Below are 22362 nucleotides of genomic sequence, written 5' to 3'. Positions count from 1 at the left end.
GACACAACCCACATCTCGAACGTGGGGAGGTACCACCAGGAGTACTTCCTTACGCCCGACCTGGTCGCGGAAAATCTGGCCTTCGTTCGTGGAGGTAAAACTTTCTTATCACTAGCTGAATTCTTCTCTTGGTGTTTTTCTCCGCAATATCTTAAACTCTTGATGTATTCCAGGCCCGTGGTTGCGACCAAACCCAACTCCGGGAATGGTGTCGAGGGTAGCACTCTTAGCTGGCATGCCAGATGCTGAAAAAAGTGTCAAGGCTCTGGTTACTAAGGCTAACCTTAGGTTGGCCGGCCTTGGGCCCCCCAATCAGAGATGAGGGGGCCTTCAATAGGGAGTGCTCGCGTCGAAGGGGAACCCGAGTAGCAACCTTAAGCGTCTCCTCCACGGAGGAGACCAACTGGGTTCATAATTAGGGAACCTACTAGCACTCCTCGAGCAGAGAGGCCCTCGGCTCCCAAAGGAAAAGGAAAGCAAAAGGCCGCCGAGCCTACCGAACTCTCTGACGAAAACGGTATAGTAATTTCACTTTTAAACAATTTGCCAATTCCCTGTCATCTGTTTGACGGGGATGGAAACTTTAAGAATGCTCCAATCTTAAATTCAGATTTCTTCCAGGCAGTAAGTAGTTCAGTAAATAATGTAGCGACCAATAGTTGTAGCGCGGGTACTTTACTTGTAATCTCTTTACTTTCATTTTTTGGCCCTGTGTGACCATCTTGTCTTACTGCCCGCGTTGTTTCCTTTTGTGCAGATATGGACTCTGAGGATGTGTTCGAGCATTACAGGGATGCTGCCGCCTCTTCTGGCCAGAAGAAGAACAGCAAGAGGGCTCGAGGGGAGAGCAGTAAAACTTCCTCGAAGAAGGCCCGAACTGACGATCCTTCGGCTACCGCCCCTTCGATGGAGAACTCACCACCTCCATCGCTACTCGAGTAGCCGACCTCAACTCCTTCGGTCGGCCAAACTTCTAATCCTGCAACACTCGTCGACCAGCAGCCTTCTCCTAAGGCTCCTAGCAGCCAAACCCTGCGCACTCCGCTCGAAGGCTCCCTGCCCAGTATCGTGGTCAGCTCTGCCAGGGAGAGAATATACAAGCTCTTCAAGCATAAACGCAGTCAGGCCGCTATTACTGAAACTACCTCTATGGAGGCTGATCGAGTTCTCAATAGAGGACTGAACGAGATAGTTAGCGTAAGTCAAACCATGATGATGTAACATTTATTTTTGATTCCCTGCCTTTACCTTATCTTTTTCTATCTGACTTCAGGGGCTATTGACCATAACCGCTGGTTGGCGCCATGCTAGGGCGTTGGTGTCTCGGGACAGGAACTTCGATGCCAGGCTCGGCGAGGCTAAGAAAGGAAGCTCAAAAAAATGAGCTTACCAAACAGAATGGCGAGTTGCTTGATGAGAATACAGAGCTGTCTAAGCAGAAGGAAGAACTGCTCGAGTAAAAAGCTACTCTGACTGAGGAGCTGCTGGAAACCCGGAACGCCCTGAAGAAATCTAACGAAGCCCGAGAAAAATTCAGGGAAAGCTCCACACTCAACTACCAACAAGCTGTACAACTCGAGCTTGATCTGATCACGAGCAGCCAGGAGGCGGAGGAACTCGGAAGACGAGTGAAAACGCTTGAGGAAGTTGGAGCTAAAAACTTAGAGAAATACAAGGAAGCCACTCATCTTTGCTTCTACGAGTTCTGGAAGCACAACCGGGAGGCTAACTTTAGCTATTTGTCCGAACACTTGAGGAGGACTTTAATGGCGCAGTGTGCCATTTGCCTGGAAGAAGAAGAAAGGGCTGAAGTGCCTGCCTCCCCAGAGATTTCCCTGGCAGCAAGGATAGATGATACGGACACTGAAGCTGGCCCAGCCGTCGACCAAGACGTTCCTCAAGACCCTCCAGCTCCTTAACCTTTTTTTTCTTGTTATTTCAAACACACGACCCACGGGTCGTGATGTAAAGACTATATTTTTTATTGCTGCAAGGGCAACTATTTTACTTTTATTTGAACAGTTACATCCGAGCAGTACTGCTCTCGGTGTAAAAGGATTCCTTTGACATTATAATATTTTTGCTTTATTATAACATCTGTTCGCATAACCGAACCTAACATAGTACTTTGGCTTGATTTAACAAAATATAAAATTTGAAAAATACTCTAAGTACCGTAGTATGCTTTCACTTATTTTGGTCATGTGTTTACATACCTCTTGGTATGCTTTGCTTTCTATGTGCCTTATATGCCCCCAAGTGATCGAGGAGCTTTAGCTCCTTGGTCACTTGCCTTGACCACAACCTGTATGAACATTACTGCTAGGTGTCAAATGCAAAACTTATAATACAGCAAAACAACACACGTAATGAAAAAATACTTGTAAAAAATTACAAAATTTGGCAAGAATGACTAGCTGTGCACAGTCCCTTATAATTCTCGTATTTAAATGGACAAAACATGTCTTTACGAGTGATCTTTGAAAGATCTTACACTTATAAACAATTAGCCATATAACATGACTAACCCTTTTTCAAAACTTGTAAAAAGTAAAAATTAATACAAGCTAGTCCTTTAAGAAGGACTGTTTATTGATAATACTTGCGCAGGTGTTCTCCATTCCAATAACGTGGAACGAGATCTCCATTTAAGCGTGCATGTTTATAGGTGCTTGGATGAAGGACTTCTTCAATCTAGTAAGGTCCTTCCCAGTTTGGTCTGAGTACTCCAGCAGCTGGGTCGCGGGTGTTTAAGAAAACTCTTCGAAGCACTAAGTCTCCGACATTGAACTTTCTTTCTTTTACTTTGGAGTTAAAATACCGAGCGACTTTTTGCTGGTACGCAGCTACTCGAAGTTGGGCTTTCTCTCGTTTCTCCTCGATCAGGTCTAGGGACTCCATCAAAAGTTGGCTATTTTGGTCTTGGTCGTATGTGATTCTGCGATGCGAGGGCGGATCTAACTCGATAGGAAACATAGCATCATACCCATATGCCAATGAAAATGGGGTATGACCTATTGCTGTTCGGTGAGAAGTTCTATACGACCAGAGGACTTTAGGCAGCTGTTCTGGCCATGCTCCTTTAGCTTCTTCGAGCCTTTTCTTCAGAGTATCCTTCAATGTCTTATTTACTGCTTCGACTTGCCTGTTTGCTTGCGGATGAGCAACTGAAGAAAAACTCTTGATGATGCCATGCCTTTCATAGAAGTCCGTGAACATGTCACTATCAAACTGGGTGCCATTGTCTAAGACAATCTTTCTTGGCAATCCATATCGACAAACAATATTCTTGATGACAAAATCAAGCATTTTGTTCGTCGTTATGGTTGTGAGTGGCTCAACCTCGACCCATTTGGTGAAGTAGTCGACCGCCACCATTGCATATTTCACCCCACTTTTCATGTCGACAAGGATCCGATTAAATCAATACCCCATACTACGAAGGGCCATGGGCTTTGCATCTGCTTTAACTCATTAGGAGGTGCCCGTGGAATCTTAGAAAATCTCTGATACTTATCACATTTTAGCACAAACTCCATCGAGTCTTCGTTCATTGTTGGCCAGAAATAACCCTGCCTTAGGATTTTCTTTGATAAGCTCTGCCCCCCAGCATGGTCTCCATAGAAGCCTTCATGTACCTCCTTCATCAACTCTTTAGCCTTTTCTGGTGTAAGACACCTGAGCAGTGGCATTGAGTATCCTCTTTGGTAAAGAACACCATCGACCAGTATATACCTAGCATCCTGTCTCTGAAGGGTCCTAGCTTTGTTTCTATCTGCTGCAGTATACCGCTCGTGAGATAATCCAAGTATGGTGCCATCCATGTATTTGCTAACCGGACCTCCATATTGGTTTCATCTACTCGTATGCTTGGCTCAGGCAGCCGTTCAACTGGCACTATATTTAAAGTGTCAGCATCATTTGCACTCGCGAGTTTGCCTAAGGAATCTGCGTTTGAATTATGATCTCGAGGTATTTGCTGGAGGGTATATTTCACAAATTGTGCCAATAAATCTTTTGTTTTGTTCAGATAGGCCACCATTTTTAAGCCTCGTGCTTGATACTCCCCTAAGACCTGATTCACTACCAGCTGTTAATCACTGTAAATATCCAGCACTTTTATGCTCATGTCTTTGGCCAACCTTAACCCAACGAGTAGGGCTTCATACTCGGCTTCGTTGTTCGAAGCGGTGAAATCAAACCTAATTGCGCAGTGAAATTGATGCCCTTCCGGCGTTATCAATATCACTCCTGCTCCTGCGTGAGATTCGTTGGACGATTCTTCTGTGAATAGCTTCCACGAAGGAGCTTTAACTTGAGGCTCAAGCGCACTACTCTTTTCACCCTGCTCGCTGTTTGGGAGTTCAGTAAATTCAGCAATGAAATCAGCCAAGACTTGTCCTTTTATTGCTGCTCGCGGTGAGTATGTGATATCGAACTGCCCGATTTTGACTGCCCATTTCAACAAACGACCAGCAGCCTCTGGCTTTTGCAAAACTTGCCGAAGGGGCTGATCAGTCAAGACTGTGATTGGATGGGCTTGGAAGTAAGGACGTAACTTCCGTGAGGCCAAAATTAGGCAATAGGTGTTATATTATTTTATAATATAATGTAAAATTATATTATATTATAATATAATGTTTTAGATTAAATAAATGTGACAAAGTGTGTCACATATTGTAACATATAATAGAGAGTTACAGTATTTAGATATATGAGATATATCCAAATAATGTAACATATTTGGTGTTACAAATTTGTAACTTCCAAATATTACCCTTTATTGTGTAAATTGTTGTTACACAATATTGAGATGAATTTCATAAAGCCATATGTGATATGGCTGTTAGAGATATGATTTTAACCCCAATAATGTGTTTTGGGAGTTACAAAATCATTTGTGAGGGTTTGGAACTGTTTGGAAAAACAACACAATTTTTGTGCTGAATTTGGTCAGTGGCTGCAGCCACCAACATTCAGTGGCCGCAGCCACCAACATTCAGTGGCCGCGACCTGTGGGTCAGAGACCAGTGGCCGCGGCCACTAATGTCTCTGACCGCGGCCACAGGCCAAAACTGACCAAATTTTCAGTTTTTTCAATCTTTGTTGAACGGCTCAAAAAACCCAAATAACTCCCAAATCTCTTTTTTAATTCCATATTAATCCAATTAAACATTGGTAACAGCCATGGGGGTTGGTGGAATTTGAAATTCAAAGGGTGTCTCTAAACTCTATAAATAGGAGCCTATAGGTCACTTGTAAGACACAACATTTCTATCCATTAGAGCTCTTGGCTAGAAACACCTTGAGGCTTGATAATTCCAGAAAGCTTTTCCTATATCTGAGAGAGATCCCTTAGTGCTTGAGTTAGGGGGAAATAAGCTTTTGGACAAAGGTTTCAAATCTTGTTCAAGTTGGTGATCCCCAATCCTCTTCACTTAGGTTGTGTAAGTGAGAGTTTGTTTGTGTTTCTGTTCTTCCTTTTATTCTATTGCTTTTCTTCTTATTCTCTTGTTCTATTCACTTGTATATTTTGTTTAAGAGTTGTAATCTTTTCATTTGGTCTAAACACTTTATTTTACTTGTAATCTTTTGCTTAGAGTTATATTCTCACTATTCTCTTCTTCATCATTATCTTCTTCCTTTCTTTAGTTTATTTGTATTTTCAGTTATAGAGTTGTAACCTTATTTAATCAATCTATATTTACTTGCAATATTATTGCATAGAGTTGTAATATTATAATCATTTCCATTAAGGCAAAACAATATTTTCCTAACAATAGGCTAATCTTTCAATGGGAGGATATCTCAATTCGGCCCCGATTAACCTCTTGATCACATAATACACCGCCTTTTGTACGCCTTCTTCTTCTCTTACTAATATCGTACTAGCAGTATATTCGGTGATCGCCAGGTATATGAACAAAGTTTCCCCATCTACAGGCTTTGATAAGACGGGAGGCTGCGACATGTGGGCTTTTAAGGATTGGAAAGCCTGTTCGCAGTCTTCAGTCCACTCGAACTTCTTGTTTCCCCTAAGTAGATTAAAGAAAGGGACGCACTTATCTGTTGATTTTGAAATAAATCTATTGTGTGCGGCAATCCTTCCAGTCAAACTTTGCACATCTTTGATCTTTACTGGCGATTTCATATCGATCAGGGCCTTGATCTTTTCGGGATTAGCCTCGATTCCTCTCGAATTAACGATGAACCCCAAGAACTTTCCTGATCCTACTCCGAAGGAACACTTGAGAGGATTTAGCTTCATCTGATATTTGTTCAGAACATTGAAACACTCTTGTAAATCCTTCACGTGTCCTTCTGCCTTTTTTGACTTTACCAGCATGTCATCAACGTACACCTCCATGTTTACTCCAATTAACTCCTTAAACATGTGGTTAACTAGTCGCTGGTAAGTCGCACCAGCGTTTTTCAGTCTAAAGGGCATTACTTTGTAATAGTATAGTCCTGTATCGGTTTGAAAGCTAGCGTGATCCTCATTAAGGGGATGCATACTAATCTGATTGTATCCTGAGTATGCATCCATGAAAGAGAGGATCTCATGGCCTGCAGTTGCATCGACCAGCTGGTCGATCCTTGGGAGTGGGAAGCAATCTTTAGGGCAGTCTTTATTAAGGTCTTTGAAATCCACATAGGTTCGCCATTTTCCATTCAGCTTGGGAACCAGTATAGGATTAGAGACCCACGATGGATAAAACGCCACCCAGATGAACCCATTCTCCTTTAGTTTTTCAACTTCCTCCTTTAAGGCTTTTGATCTGTCTTTATCGAGCAACCTTCTTTTCTGTTGCACGGGTGGAAAGTTTTTGTCGACGTTCAGGACATGGCTGATGACTGCAGGATCTATCCCAACCATGTCTTTATGTGACCAGGCGAAAACTTCCTGGTTCTTCTTCAAAAATTCCACTAGTGTGCGTTTGGTTGTTGCTTCTAAATTTTTGTCGACCCTTACAACTCTGGTCGGAAACTCTTTGTCAAGCTGGACCTCCTCAAGGTCCTCGACAGGCCCTACATCTTCTTCAAAACCCTCAAAGCGAGGATCTAAGTCTCTATCCTCACTTTAGGTAACACCCTATTTGGTGACTTCATCACTTGATTGGGCTTGTACATCAATGGCCATCTGCAACTTTTCTGGGGGAGCGCTCCTCAACATACCCTTCTTGGCCTTAGTGATTGAGGCATTGTAGTAATCCCTTGCTTCCCTCTGGTTTCCCAACACGCGTCTTACCCTTGCGTCTTTTGGGAATTTCATGGCTAGGTGACATATAGAGGTGACGGCCCGAAGGTCAACTAGTATGGGCCTTCTGATTACAGCATTATAGGTCGAAGCACAATCAACTACTATGAAATTAGTGAGTAATGTCCTGGTAGCGGGCGCTGTACCTGTTGTTACTGGAAGCCTGATTGACCCTGTTGGAGCGAGTCCCTCACCAGAGAAACCATAAATTGTTTGGTTGCAGGGCTCCAAGTCCTTGACGGACAACTTCATTTGTTCTAGTGAAAATTTATACATGATGTTAACTAAACTTCCTGTATCGATCAGCACTCTTTTCACCATCATGTTGGCAATCTGTACATCCACAACCAGCGGATCGGAATGTGGGAACCGGACATGCTGGGCATCGCAATCAGAGAAGGTTATTTCACCGTCCTCTGTCTGAGCCTTCTTTGATGCCCGATCCTCCACAGTCATCATCTCGATGTCTTGGTTGTGGCATAGGGTCCAAGCATATCATTCCCTTGCCTTTCTGCTGATTCCCGCAAGGTGCGGGCCTCCGCAGATGGTGAGTAAGGTGCCAGCCACTGGGTCAGGCTGTAAAGGTGGCGAGCGTTGGCATGTAGGAGTCTGCTCATTGCCACCTGGATCCTCTCGTTGGGAAGCTCTCGAGGCCCGCACGTATCTCCTCAAGTGTCCTTGTATAATAAGGAACTCAATTTCATCCTTCAGTTGGTTACACTCGTTTGTATCGTGTCCGTAGTCATTGTGAAAACGACAGAACTTGGTGGTATCCCTTTTCGAAATATCCTTTTGAATGGCAGCGATTCTTTTGTAAGGCACACTAGAACTTGTGGCCTGATACACCTCTGCTCGAGACTCGACAAGGGCAGTGTAGTTGGTGAACTATGGATCATAACGATTTCCCTTAGCGTGTTTGCTCTCGGAAGTAGAGGGTTCGTTATGGGGCCTTTTCCCCCCATTCTTGCCGTTGCCATTCCCATTGCCTTTGCCGTTGCCGTTGCCGTTTGGCTTTGACCCATTGGTGGCTTTGGCGGGGTCTTCCGTCCCCTTATCTTTATTTGGGGTCTTTCTCTTGCTGGCAATCGCATCATTGAGCTTGATGTATCGATCAGCTCGATCCAAAAATTCTTGGGTAGTTTTAACCCCATGCTTCCTGAGGCTACTCCAAAGAGGCGTACGGCGCCTAAATCCTGTAGTTAGGGCCATCATTTTGCCTTCGTCTCCCACTATTTTGGCCCCAGCTGCAGCTTGCATGAAACGCTGGACGTAGTCTTTCAGTGGTTCTCCTTCTTGCTGGTTTGGCTCAGTTGGGTGCACACGACCCGCATAGAATTGTCCGTAAAACTCCTTTACGAACATCTACCAAGATACAATACTTGCAGGAGGGAACTTAAAGAGCCACTCCTATGCAGCATCAAAAAGTGTTGCAGGGAAGATCCTGCACCGAGCGTCTTTGGACACCTTCTGAATGTCCATTTGTATCTCAAATTTGTTGACATGAGACACCGGGTCACCATACCCGTCAAAGTTCGGAAGTATGGGCATTTTAAACTTACTGGGAGTCTCTGCCACATCGATCCTTTGAACGAAAGGAGTGCCCCTTCTCTTGTCATACTCGATGTGAGATGTTCTTCCCCGACCAGCTGTTGCACTGCTTGGTTCAGGGCATCTATTTTGGCCTGAACGGCTTCAAGAATTGCCAGTGCCTCTGGTGCCGGGGGAATGTAATCGTCGTGCCGTTCTCGATGATCGTTGATTACATCCCTTAGATCTTCGTCTCTTCGCCGTTGTTCGCTGGCTCCAAGTCGGCTAAAGACGTTGTTTTGTCTGTGCTGCCCCCTAGCATTACGTCTCGCTTGTTGGTCTTCTCTAGGTGGTGGGCTTCTGCCTTCACCTCTCTCCTCGTTCCTCCGACCAGCATTCCCTCTGCCTGAGTTGGCCTCATTGTAGCCATGGCCATCTCTGAACCTCGATTGGCTATGGTGGGACCGACTGTCTCCTCGGTTGCCTCCTTGGGCTGGAACTTCCCGAGTGTTAAGGGGAGCCTTGCGCTGGTTGGTAGGTCCCCGTGCATTATCATGCCGTGGGGGGACCCTGACCGCAGAGCCTATCTCCGAGTTCCTTTTGTTGCCAGAATGACGCTGCCTCTTGCTCGATGGGTGCGGTTCTTCACCCCTCGGGTGTCTAAGGCTGCGGGGCTGCTGCCTTGGATGTGGGGGATTGCCTCGATTAGCCTGGGATGGAGGCTGCATCTCAGGGTCCCTAGGTGGGACATCATCCTGAGGCATTGGTGGGTGCTCCGGTCTTTGAGGGCTTGTTGGCTGCATTGGAGGGCTAGGATTGGGACCCCTTCGAGGTGGCCCATTCACTACTACAAAAACGGGTTTTCCCAACAGTTTTTAACTGTCACTATTGAGCAACGACGACAGTCGACCCACTGTCGTATTTGACTATGCTGGTGCGGGAGTAGCTACGCCGACAGTTAATACATGTCATTGTTGGTGGCAACGCTGATAGTTAATACGTGTCGCTGTTGCTGGCAACGCCGACAGTTAATACGTGCCGCCATTGCTGACAATGCCGACAGTTAATAGGTGTCGCCGTTGCTGGCAACGCCGGCAGTTTTTAAGTGTCGCCGTTGCTGGCAACACCGATAGTTTTTAGGTATTGTCATTGCTAGCAACACCGACAGTTATTAGGTGTCGTGATTGGCTCTCTATGGTGTAGTAAAGAAATGCACATCAAAAATTAAATTAATTTAACATTGGTAACATTAAATTTATATTCGATTAGTTCTAACAATTTCTAATAAAAGAAATAACATTATAAACTTTTTTATTCAACAATTTTATAAATTTATTACACCAATAACAGTCAACAATCAAAAAATAAACCAAATTTACATATTACAAAGACAAAAATTATATAGTCGTATTTTCTTTGCCAGTCCACAGATTCTTGCTTGGCGGTATCCAGTGCCTTCAACAAGCTAGACTACTTCTCACCCAGTGAACTGCAATCACTCTGTAAGTTTGCTATACGAGCCATATATTCATCAGCTAGCTGCTTCTTCTCATCGATAGATTCCTCATAACGCTTCAGATATTCAGACTTTGACTTATCACTTGCTTCTAGCTACTTGTTAAGTAATGCCAACTTATCTTTGATTGACAGGCATTTTAACAGAAGTATTTTTCTCTAATCCAACTTGGTCAATTAATCTCTTGGTGAGATCAAGTAGTGGACCTTCCAAACTGGGATTTTCATTGAATTCAAAAGACATCAAAAGGCATGCCCATATACATACTATTCACATCTACAAAAGGAAATGAAAAAGAAAAAGGAGGAAAAATCATTGCAAACCTTTTTTTTGTAACAACATAGCTAGCTTCTGCCATTTTCCTGGACCATGACTTGATTTTTCATACTCTGATACAAGACCATCAAGGACCTAGAAAACAAACCACCACTGAACACATAAGACAAGTTTCCTTTTTAACTTTTTACAAGAATATGAAGGTCAAGTCTACATACATCCATCAATCAAAGAACATTGCAAGACAAAAACAAATCAACAAAGTAATGTAATTTATATGGTAATTGCAAGAAGGACTCTACATGAACTCCAAATGGCAATCATGTTTACTCAAAATACAAAAACTTCAAATAGAAACCAAAGCATATAAATATAAAAGACCAACTCTACTCACAACTCCAATGGTTTCCATAATAGCTAAAGCTCTATTTATTTAAATGTTTATTTTTGGAGATAAAGCACTATTAGTTCCTCCAATGAGGATATCTGGAAAAGGGGAGCGAGAGGTCAAGATCTCAAAAAGTATGGTTGTTCACACTGCTAATAAAACCAGGGCAATTGTTTGCTAAAAGAAGATATAGAGTGGTTCATATCATTAGACTAGTTTGCAGAACATAGCATGGCTTCCTAAACCTTCGAAATTTTCATGTGTTATTCAATAATTATTGCAAAGAGGAGATTGGGGGACAAATCTCAATAAATTTCTGTGCAAAAATACAGTAAAGTAATTAAATTGATATATTGTTGAAGCTACACTAAATAAATAAGAATAAGAACCACACTTACCGAAAATGCTTACCTTCACAACATTGTCAAACTTAGCATTCGTAGCATTGCAAGCTGCTCTAAGCGTCCTTTCCATGCTTTTTGAAGCATTTGAACATTGCATTTCTGCCTCCATATATTCGTTCTTCTTGTAATCCTGCAAGTTAAGCCAATGAAAATAATAAGCATGGTGGGTGAAAAATGGTCTAACACATGAGTATGCATACAGAGACAGCCATTGCAACATAAAAAGGTGCATATTCATGGGTGCTACTGTGCTAAAAATAATGCAAGAATTAAATGCACATGATTGCTGGTTGTTGATATCTGTCTACATTTAGTGATTTTTTATGTTCTTAGGCTCTGTATTGCTTACACGTAATTTTAACCATTGAGCTCAAGTATTCATTTAATTATAACCACTAAGTTCAAGTATTAATATAATTTTAGCCACTGATCTCAAGCATACAATTTAAAACCACACTTAAATTGAAAATAAATTAATCTACATGAGATTGAAGTCATTTTCATGAAAACCACACTTTATCTAAACACAATTTAAAAAGTTATCATAATACCAATTGAAGATGACTCATTTTTCTATTAAAACCACAAATACATCATGAAACTTACTAATTAATTTCTATTCAAACCAACTACAAGAACATCGACAAGAAAGCACAAAATTGTTATAACATCATTTTCAATCTTGTCAATTAAATCTAAATAAGCCTCCTTCAGTTTTGCAATAGTTCAAAAGCCCAAAAATACCCCAAAAATTCACCAGAACAGAAAAAGAAACTAATTTTTTTTTTTTTAAAAACAACAACAAACACTTACTGTAGTTGGGTTTGGGCATTCCATGACCACGACTGTAATGCCCCAAATTTCCTAATAAGGTTTAGGACCTTGATTAGGAGGCCGGGAGGGCCATAATTTATTTATTATAATATTTAATGATTATATGCACGTTAATGTGAATTATATTATTATATGATGGTGAATGCATGCATATGGGTGTATTTATACTTATAAGAGCATTTTGGTAATTTGGCCTGATGAGGGCATATTTGTAAATTGGGTGCATACTGTAATTTGTGAATGAGATTTCATTATTATGGAGATATATTCGAGCTATGCTGCATGAGACGATCTTAGATTATGAGTTAGCGGTTTTGTCATAACGGGGTCAAATTTGGGGTAATAGAAATGTTTACTTAGTGATAGATTGGGAATATTTGAGATCAGGATGGAATTCTGGAAGTTTTGACTATAGTATCCCCGGGGGTGTTTTCGGGACCCCGAGCACTAGGTATTATTTGAGGTTACTTAAGCTTGAAGTAGCTTGACAGATAAGAACGTACGTTAGAAACTTCTCGTTCTCTCTCAAAACAGTCCGTTTTACCGTTTGAGCCTTTTTGAGGGAATCTTGAGTTCTAGGAGTCGGAATCAAGCGAGGGTCGAGGCATAGCGATCCTAGGAAAGATTAGAAGCTTCTTAACCGAAGGATTTGACGAGAAACAACCCCAATTGAAGGTAATCTAAGTTTGAAGTTTTTAAAGTTTTTAAGCTTAGAAGTGGACTTTGTTGATTGTTGAGTTTTTGGTTGGTTTGAGCTTTGGGTTTTGAGGGTTTTGGAGTATTGGGAAGCTTGGGAACTTTGATTTGATTATTGGGGAATGTTTGGGTATGTTTTTGGAAGATTTGGAGTGTTTAAAACGCGTTTGGGAATGGCCCAGGGTTGGGGGCCGCGACCCTGTTCTTTGGCGCCGCGGCCCTAGTTCGAAGAAGCAGGTGTCAGGGAGTTAGCCTTGCTGGGTGCCGCGGCCCTAGCCTCAGAGAACCCTGGGGTCCGCGGCCCAAGGTGCTAGGGCCGCAGCCCTTGCCCTGTTTTCACCCCGTTTGCTCGTTTTGACCCCGGGAACTTAGTTATGGGCCTCGGGAGTGTCCCTACTACTTGGATTAGTTTGGATTGACCTCTTGGGGGCTAGATATTGGTGTGGAACCTTTTATTATCATGTTATTGATGGTGTTCCATATTTGGTTATGATTAGGTGACCGCTAAGGGCTTAAAGGTTGATCGTTCTCAAGGGTCGTTCTTTAGATCGTTCTAGCTCGACATTGAGGTAAGAAAACTGCACCCTGTGTATATGAGACATGCATGGTTATTATTGACGCATGTCGGTTGATTATTATGTATGACATGCATGGTTATTATTGACGCATGTTGATTGTTTATTATGTATGACATGCATGGCTATTCTTGATGCATGCTGGTCGACTATTAAATGTGACATGCATGGCTATTACTGGTGCATGTAGAATTGCTGGATTTATTGCATATGATGCCTGAGAAACATGTGATTGGGACATGCTTTATATACTGGGTATGATATTGCTGAGAGCTTGAGCCTCTGTGGTTGCGCATGGTCCTATTTGTACTGGTATTCGTTTAGTAAGCATGCTAAATACCTTGTTTATGGATATTGAACATGTGGTATACGATTGGTGGCATGACTTGCTTGTGTATGGCACTGACTAGTCAGGGACCGACTCTAAAGTTGAGAATCACGCATTGAATGGCTCTATGGCATAAATGCTAGACCGACCCTAGGGTCGAAGAACTTATAAGCGCTTGCCTGGTCTACGACCAGATGACTATAGCCAAGGTATATGACCCCGGTGACCGTTTGTCACATGGCTAAGGGACGTTGTCCATAGTTTCGACTCTAGAGTCGTGAGGAAGGTTATGTTGGTGACTAATCACCTTGCACCTGTCCTAATCAAACTTAAGAAAGAATCACTTATCGGTTAAGCCCTGGTGACCCTATCGTCACATGGCTAGAGGGAGCGATGCTCATTATTGTGACTTTTAGCTATTGTCACCTATTTGCTTGGACTGATAGTCCTGAATGGTTACTATGGTTATTGTTGATATTATATCATGCTATTCTGTGTTTTCTTGCTGGGCTTCGGCTCACGGGTGCTACGTGGTGCAGGTAAAGGCAAGAGGAAGCTAGATCATCCTTGAGTTGGAGAGCTTAGGTGACGACGTGTACATATGCAGCTGCTCGTCCGCCACGACCGAGGTTTAAAGTGGAACTAGGGTTGAACCCTGTTTTGCCGCTTAGAATGGCCTGTTGTAAATATGTTCTGTAATAAACTCTGAAATTATATTTTCGGGATCCCAATGTATATATTAAACGTTCTAGTGAAACGTTACATCTTAACCAAAATGTTTACTCCCTAAACCGCTAATCTTACTTAGCTCGTGATTTTGGCCAAATGACTCTATTAGCGAGTTTAGCACTGTTTACAAGGCACACCGTAACGGTCCCAGGAGTTGGGGCGTTACAACGACAAATTAGTCGTTCAAATCTAGAATTTAAAACGTTCTCATTTTCACCAAACCAAGTATTTTCAGAACCTAATATAAGCTCATAGTATGACCTCTGTCAACAATCAATTTTTCTTACAGTTATACCCAATAACTAATGGAGTGCAACGACTCTCTGTGAAAAATCTCTTCGAACATTTGGCGAGCAAGTTCATCCAAACTTTCAATTGAACAAATCAACACTAAGAAACAAAACCCAGTAAGCACGACACTTACACGGAAAATTAAAAAAAAACACATACATTGAGAGAGAACGAAATAGGGAGAGTAAAAAATGAATGAGATAGATAGATTACCTACTATGTTTAAGCCTGTGAACCCGCGCTACCATGTGCAGTCCAGCCAGCCCCGTCCTTGCGCGGTCGATCCCAACCCCCGAGACCCCCGCGTCGTCAAGCCTAGCCAACCTGGAGAACCCCACTCACCGTCGAGCCCACCCCCTGAGCCCTCAGCCGCTGCCGAGCCCTTGAACCTCCAGCCATCGTCGAGCCCAACCCAAGCGAGAGATGGGAGGACGAAGGAGTGAGAGAGCCGAGCCCCCTGCCTCTGCATCGAGCCCGCCGCCGTGATCCGACCATCGGCCACCCACCTCGCCTGCGCGCGAAGATCTCCATGCACACTGTCAAAGAGGGATAGAGGAAGGATGGTTGGGTTTGAGGAAGAAAATTGGGGCTGGCGGCTAGGGCTGGTTGGGTTTGAGGAAAAGAAGAAGAGAGAGTGAGATTGAGATTGAGGGTAGATAGGGTTTAGTTATTATTATTATTGATTGTTAAACAAAATATAGTTATTATTATAAAAATATATAAATACAAAATATAATGATATTAAGAAAAAATAATTATATAAAATATTAATGATATATTATTAGTTTTTATTTTCTAATTATATTTAAAAATTAACAACTTATAATTTTTTTTAAAAAATTATTAAAACATTTAACAAATAACTTACTTATTTTTTTCAAATATTTTAAACATGGATTTTAAAAAATAAAAACACCAATATTATTAGTGAAATTTTAAAATTATTTTACAATATTTAACCAATCAATAAAATAACTCTTTTTTAATTAATTTTTTCATAAATATGTTAAATAAATAAAATTTAAGTATATTATTCATTATATCATAATGAATTTAAATTCTGATATAGAAATTATTATAAATAAAAAGTTAATATAATATTAAAAATTTAGTAACAAAAGAAAATCTAGCTTTTAAAGTTTTTAATTAATAAATTATTTTTATAAATATATTTACATGATTTAGTTTATTTTTTAAATTATATTATTCATTAATTATAATTTTAAATAACTTTTTTATTTAAATTTCGGCGACATTTTATAACTGTCGGTATTGAACTTTTATTAACTGTCGGCATTGGGGTCAATAACGACAATTTTTAAGTGTCGACATTGGTCTCGAATTAACTGTTGGTGTTGAGGTCAATAGCGACACATTTTAACTGTCGGCATTGGTCTTGAATTAACTGTCGGCGTTGGGGTCAATAGCCACTACTACAAAATTGACATGAGACGATGGTTTTAAACCGTCGTATGGACTCTCATACGTCGGTTCTAGTACCGTCGTCCCATGCAATGTCATGCCATGTAAAGCATGAAATGACGGTTTAAATAAAAGTGTCATCTCTTGTCATACATTAGACGATTGTTCCTATACAAATGTTGTCTCTTGTAGTACATAAGACAACAATTTATGTGCAAGCGTCATCCACTGCAGTAAATGAGACGACAGTTCCTACTCAAGCGTCATCTTTCTGCAGTACATGAGATGACAATTTATGTGCAAGCATCGTTCCCTGTAATACATAAGACGACAATTTTGTGGAGACCGACGTCCCATGTAAAATATGAGAATTTTTTCATTTCTCTATTTTCAACCACTATATTCCTTTATAATTTCCTGTGTAATTACAACATAGTTCTGACAGAATCAATAAGCAGACAAAATAATCAATAGAACTCAGTATGTTCCAAATTTAAAAATTACAAGAACAAAATATACACTTGGAATAACTATGTAAGTGCTAACTAAAAACTACAATTAGTATATTTTTTAATTCTAATTTCAAAAGTTACCATAGCTATGACTCATCCGCTCAAGAAGCCTGGCTGCCCATTTATTTCGAGTTTCATTAATTTCACCAAGTATATATATATTCTTCCCACCATACTACAAAACACAAAATAAAAAACTAAGTTAGAAATTAAATTCAATAGAATTGTAGTTCAATAATAATAAATACACTTACATTACAAGTTAATCATCGCATGAGTGTCTCATTCAAGCAATAGTCCTTCATCATCCTTATGATATAAAAGCCGCACTCTACTGAAGATGTTTGACGAGGGAAATTGACTATTTTCCACTTGTACTTTTTTTCATTCCTTCCTGTCTTTTGCTTAATGTGTGAAGAGACACTATATATACATCAATATCATGAGCATATTAATTTTTTATTTCCATATCAGATAACCATATTATATTCTAAAATGAGTTTCAAATGTATTACCTATTCATAAGGTTCTTCAAATCATTTGGAGGGGATTTTTTAAGTGGATCAAGATGGTAACATGTATCGTCATCTGGATCAATGATCACTAACATCCAGTGACGTCTGCATTTAAAACAAAGCTATTAAAATAAACATCATAAGGTATAAGTATAATTGATATTAAATGAAAATTTTACTTACAATAAATGGTATGGCATTAACCAAGTTTGACCCATCACTGTGTTGTTGATACGCTCTAAGATAATTTCAGCCCGATTATCCATATTTGTTCCAATTCTCAATGACCACGATGGCTCAATGAAACCAAAAAAGTGGGATATATATCTATCGCACAACTCGGAATATATTATACTACATACAGAAAGTTAATGATATAATATTTATACTTAAAAAGAAACAAAAATATATAATGTTTATTAATTTAAAATTTACCTGATATAGAATGAAATGCAAAACGCACTGATTTCTTCCATAAGTCCAAAGTGTACTATATCCTCATCTGAGATATATAAGTTATATTGTTCACCCATAATATTGGTCTCCATAAGAATGTCAATCATGAATCCTGGTTCTACGTACTTAACTGAACCCAAAAGTATCTTCAAAAACATGGGAAGTCCAATGGAAACCTTGAAGATAATCGACAGCTTACTAGCCATACTTGATCCTACCTCTTCTTGAGTAGTGGGAAGCTGTTGTGGAGGATGTTTTAGGTCTTGTGTTGGCAAACAAGCTGCTGAAATCCTCTTTCTCTTTAGTCTCTTGGGTTCCTTCACAATAAACACAGAAAAGTTAGATAAAAAATCACAAAATACAATCAATTTTCTATCAAAATTTTTGTTACCTATTCATGATCATAAGAAATGATCAGATGCGATGGCCAAGCAACAAAACTGTTGACCGCATGAACCACAAGAGTTGTCCCATCCCCAACTGAGACAGGTAGTTTCGCACTCCCATCTAGACATTTATCAATAACCACGCGATAGTTACCAAGTGCTAAAATTTTCCCATGTACATTGCCTTTGGTAGCCACCACCCATCTAAGAGCCACAACAACACCACCTTGCCCAACGTATAATTTGCACTTAACATCTTTCTACAATGATGTTATAATCAGTATAAGTTAAATAATCATTTCTTAAACAATATAAGAGAATTTACCTTCAGTGGCTCAGGATGAATAGAAAGTGAAAGTGTAGGTGTCTCATGCAAAGTACTAGTGTTAATAGGTGCCTTAACTTCTAGAGTAGTGTCCATCAGTGCCTCAACTTCTGGAGCAGTGTCAACAAACATTTTGACATTCTGAAACCTAAAAGTAGTAAATTTTATGTGAGACAACTATGAAAGCCAGCTTCCTGCTAGCCGGAAAAAAAAACATAAAGAGCAATAAGGAGAAAAAAGACAACAAAGAATTTAGCCACATAAACATACCAAGCATATTAGAGACATGATGGACTACTACAAGTTTTGTTTTCGTCAACAACATTTCCTTCAACACGTTGATATCTGGAACTTCATCTTTACTTAAGCTCACAAATTTCAAAATAGCACCAGTCTTTTGAGCAACAAGTTGCCAATGAACAATGGAACTGTGATGTTCAGCAAATGTCAGCAGAATTTGCAAAAAAAAAAGATGGGAATAGTCAAAACTACTTAACTAGGATAAGCAGGTAATGGGGTCAAATTATAGTTCATACTATACAATTTATCAAACAATGTAGCAAAGAAGCCACAACTACTTAAAAACAATTTGTAATATTAATATTCTTCACAAAAAAGAACATAATAAAGATCTCACAGAGAGAGAGTACCATAAAACAATATCAAATTGGTTGGATACAGAGAAAGCTAAATGTCGAATGAGAACTGACAGTATTAAAATCATATTCTATACCACTCTCCTAATTAACCATTTTGTTATGGGAATATGGCCAAGCCCTGGTATGGTTCTTCGCTTTGCATCTCTGTCAGGACATTCTTCAGCAAGTGAAGGGTCTAGGAAAATTCAAGGGTGTTTATGAGAGTACGCAGAAGATATTATGAATATATTGAAGATCAGATCATTCTTTCTAGCAAAAAGAGGAAGATAATTTGGAATTATGGTAGATTGGCCATAATGTGGGCAATTTGGTTTCAAAGAAATGATATGATCTTTCTCAAAAGGAAAACTAGCTAGATATATATGAGAAATGATAAAAATTTGAGTTGTTATTGGGCTCAAGTGTGTGAAAGAGTTTAATTTCTTTTCCTTTTCTGATATTTATGAGAGAAAATGTTTTACTTTAGTTTATTATGGTTTTTGAGTCTTTCAGTTTGGTTGTTTATGTGTTTAAGCCTTTTATATTTTCAATTGCTTGAGTTTGATTTGGAGTATTTGAAATAATGATTTGGTTGTAATGATTTTTCACAATCATAATAAAGCTACTTTCATTTCTTATAATAAAAACAAATATATATAAATAAATGACTTAGATAAGGCAAATATCATGATAACAATGAAATTTGCAGATAATGTTTTGTTCTGTATTCATGAATGTAATGCACATAGCAAAGCATGTGAAGTCACTTTCATAAAACTATCAGAAAAAATAGCATAAAAATAGAAGGGTATAGGGAAAGAAAAAAAAATCACCTCATCTTCTTGCTTTAAATTTTGGAGGCCCCATGAATAAGCTACTAGATTGATGGCTTCTGTAGCATTTCTTGTAAATACAATCTCACTAGAATTTGATAAATTGATAAAAGATGCAATCTTCTTTCTTGCCAACTCATACTTGTCTGTTGCCCTTGCACTATTTTCATGAAAGCGAAAATGGAAGTCAATAGCATACATAAGTTTTTCTATAAATCATAACACATCCATTTTTTTTTCTCCTTTCAATCAAGCAAAGTACAACTTTTGTGGCATAACTCACACACATAAAGTAATATCTCCCTCTATCATAACTTTGCAATATAGTCTATTACTGCTAGTTTTCATACCAATCAAGCATTAAGTACCTTAACGAATGGATTCCACGATGCACATTTGAATTGTAATCTTCGTAATAGTTTTGTGAAGCTTTCATGACAGCTATAGGCTTCTGGGAAGTTGCAGCATTATCTAAATAGACAAGTTTACAGCCATTTACTTCATGCAAAGCCATAATTATATATATATATATAAATCAACAAGGCTTACATGTTATTAAAATAAATAAACAAGTAACTAATTTTGCACAGAAGAGGACTTCGAGAAAATCAATGGCAACTTTATATAGTAGACTAGTAGTCCACCACAACTCAATATCCATTTCTAAAGCAATGGAATAAATCAGTACCCACAAACATACACAACTTCTCCAGCTAGTCTACTACATAAAATCAACTTCTAAAGCAATGCAACAACTCATCTACTTATAGGCATATAAAATCAACATTCAATGAGTTCTCCTACATGCTATCCAAAATGTACTCAAACCAAGCAGTCGAAATAGTAACTGTAAATTAACTCAACATACATGCTATGCTACGGGAACAACACTGTAAGCCCCAATCAATCCAAATAGTGACATGACCATCATTTTCCCCTGAAAAAGAAAAGAAGTTACTAATGAGTGAGAGGGAACGATTTAAATAGCATATACATACAAATATAAGTTGTTTTTATGCATACTTACGAATTCATCATCAGAGTTATGTTGTCTCCTTTCAAAAGTATCCTCCCTAAAGAACAAGGGAAAAATCAATATAGTGTATCTCTAGCTATTGATCTTGATAATTTCAAACTAAGAAAGCATATTAAAAAAGATGTATCTATATATACTTGTAATAATGTTTGATTTTCACTACAATTTATCAAATATATATCATCATTAGTTCTGATGATGTTGTTTTTTCTGATGATGTTGCTACTTTGTCAAGTTCCTATGCACCTGAGAACTTAAATGTTCATCATCATGGCCTACAGCAGTTCGAAAAGGAAAAAGGGATTCTGGGGTGTACTTGACAGAGCATCATAAACAGTCCATAAAAAACAAGACTTCCAGTTTAGAAAGAAAAGAACACAGCATCATAAACAGTCCAGAAAGAGAATTCCCATTTTAGAAAGAAAAGAAAAAAACAAGACTTCCATTCCATGTAGTTCTAGAAGTTGAACACAACCAAAACCAGAATTTTACCATGATGAATCCATGATGAAAAAACAAGAACACAACCAAAACCAGAATTTTACCATGATGAATCCATGTAGTTCTAGAAGTTGAAAATTTGGATGAGAAAGTCAGAGCAATGATCATCTAAGAGAAAGAGGAGGAAACTATAATCTAAGATACAAATACTAATTAATAATCTCATTCTCTCTAAGTTCTCAAGATCACTCAAACAAAATACACAACTCAACAACAAAACATAAACTGATTTTCATCCCAATCCTAGTTGAATATTGCTACAAACAAATTGTTCAAAACTATCTCTTTTTCAAGTTCCTCTACCAGAATTAGATACTATATGACCAAACCAAAACAACACTCAATATTGATAACCTTATACTAACAAGTCTATGCTCCTTTCTGCCTCAATTCAATATATGACATATCATATTTGACAACCACTGTCTTTTTAAGCTGGTAAACTTTGATAACCTTATACTAACAAGAATGTATCTTCTTATCTCTTCTATATACTAATGTAAACTTTTTAAGCTGGTGACAACCACTGTCCCTAACCATCTCAGCGAGCATACCACTGTCTCTAGCGTGCATACAATATAGCTAAGACTATGTTTAAGCAGAATACCAAAAAGGATAAGTAATTTGCAAGCTATGAGTGCTAAGAGAAGTTTGGCTCAAAAGGACACTGACTATATACACATTGCATCTTTTTGTGTCAACATATTTCTTTTAATTTTAACATTATTGAAACTAAAAAGAAAGACAAAACAAGTTACCTTAGGATCTGTATCGAAGTATAACTCTACAATCTCGTCATCATTAGCCCATAAGTTGTAGATAATAACTTTTGTGCCTTGAGACCCAATGCCATCAAACTATCATAAGATCAAAGCTAATATAAGCAAGCTAGAAAATAGAATGATAAACACATCAC

At 39.2% G+C, this 22362-nt stretch overlaps 3 protein-coding genes and 1 long non-coding RNA gene across 4 annotated transcripts; all 4 read right to left on the bottom strand.

Annotated features, from left to right (window-relative positions):
* Positions 1-10458: 10458 nt before the first annotated feature.
* Positions 10459-11876, bottom strand: LOC133784431 (uncharacterized). The gene is made up of 2 exons (XM_062223780.1): positions 11377-11876; positions 10459-10712 (listed from the first exon to the last, which is right to left on the bottom strand). Exons 1-2 carry the CDS (start codon positions 11605-11607, stop codon positions 10614-10616), a joined length of 330 nt encoding a protein of 109 aa, XP_062079764.1. The 5' UTR covers positions 11608-11876; the 3' UTR covers positions 10459-10613.
* Positions 11877-16615: 4739 nt separating this feature from the next.
* Positions 16616-18889, bottom strand: LOC133784430 (uncharacterized). Its single transcript, XM_062223779.1, has 8 exons — positions 18709-18889; positions 18439-18586; positions 18119-18373; positions 17707-18044; positions 17455-17625; positions 17272-17376; positions 17011-17179; positions 16616-16931 (listed from the first exon to the last, which is right to left on the bottom strand). The coding sequence occupies exons 4-7, from the start codon at positions 17931-17933 to the stop codon at positions 17023-17025; spliced, it is 660 nt and encodes a 219-aa protein (XP_062079763.1). The 5' UTR covers positions 17934-18044; positions 18119-18373; positions 18439-18586; positions 18709-18889; the 3' UTR covers positions 16616-16931; positions 17011-17022.
* LOC133785916 (uncharacterized) lies at positions 18119-20423 on the bottom strand. The gene is made up of 6 exons (XM_062225130.1): positions 20278-20423; positions 19910-20069; positions 19746-19798; positions 18762-18866; positions 18439-18586; positions 18119-18373 (listed from the first exon to the last, which is right to left on the bottom strand). The coding sequence occupies exons 1-6, from the start codon at positions 20421-20423 to the stop codon at positions 18119-18121; spliced, it is 867 nt and encodes a 288-aa protein (XP_062081114.1).
* Positions 20424-20656: 233 nt separating this feature from the next.
* LOC133784429 (uncharacterized) lies at positions 20657-22274 on the bottom strand. Its single transcript, XR_009871343.1, has 3 exons — positions 22205-22274; positions 20937-20982; positions 20657-20846 (listed from the first exon to the last, which is right to left on the bottom strand). It is a non-coding gene; the product is annotated as an uncharacterized LOC133784429 (long non-coding RNA).
* Between the last annotated feature and the right edge of the window lie 88 nt (positions 22275-22362).

The sequence above is a fragment of the Humulus lupulus genome, chromosome 6 (assembly GCF_963169125.1).
Source record: "Humulus lupulus chromosome 6, drHumLupu1.1, whole genome shotgun sequence".
NCBI classification, from domain to species: Eukaryota; Viridiplantae; Streptophyta; class Magnoliopsida; order Rosales; family Cannabaceae; genus Humulus; species Humulus lupulus.
The sequence above is the reverse complement of the archived record's forward strand: the minus strand, read 5'-3'. Positions and strand labels throughout refer to the sequence as shown.

Coding starts and splice junctions, on each gene's coding strand:
- LOC133784431 (XM_062223780.1), bottom strand. CDS start 11,607: ATGAATATGCACCTTTTTATGTTGCAATGGCTGTCTCTGTATGCATAC. Junction 10,713..11,376: donor AGTTTGACAATGTTGTGAAG/GTAAGCATTTTC, acceptor TTTGTTTTCTAG/GTCCTTGATGGTCTTGTATC.
- LOC133784430 (XM_062223779.1), bottom strand. CDS start 17,933: ATGGCTAGTAAGCTGTCGATTATCTTCAAGGTTTCCATTGGACTTCCC. Junction 17,626..17,706: donor TGCATTTCATTCTATATCAG/GTAAATTTTAAA, acceptor TTCTGTATGTAG/TATAATATATTCCGAGTTGT. Junction 17,180..17,271: donor TTGAAGAACCTTATGAATAG/GTAATACATTTG, acceptor ATGTATATATAG/TGTCTCTTCACACATTAAGC.
- LOC133785916 (XM_062225130.1), bottom strand. CDS start 20,423: ATGGCTTTGCATGAAGTAAATGGCTGTAAACTTGTCTATTTAGATAAT. Junction 19,799..19,909: donor ATTTAAAGCAAGAAGATGAG/GTGATTTTTTTT, acceptor TCATGAATACAG/AACAAAACATTATCTGCAAA. Junction 18,867..19,745: donor ATGATATTTGCCTTATCTAA/GTCATTTATTTA, acceptor TGAACATCACAG/TTCCATTGTTCATTGGCAAC.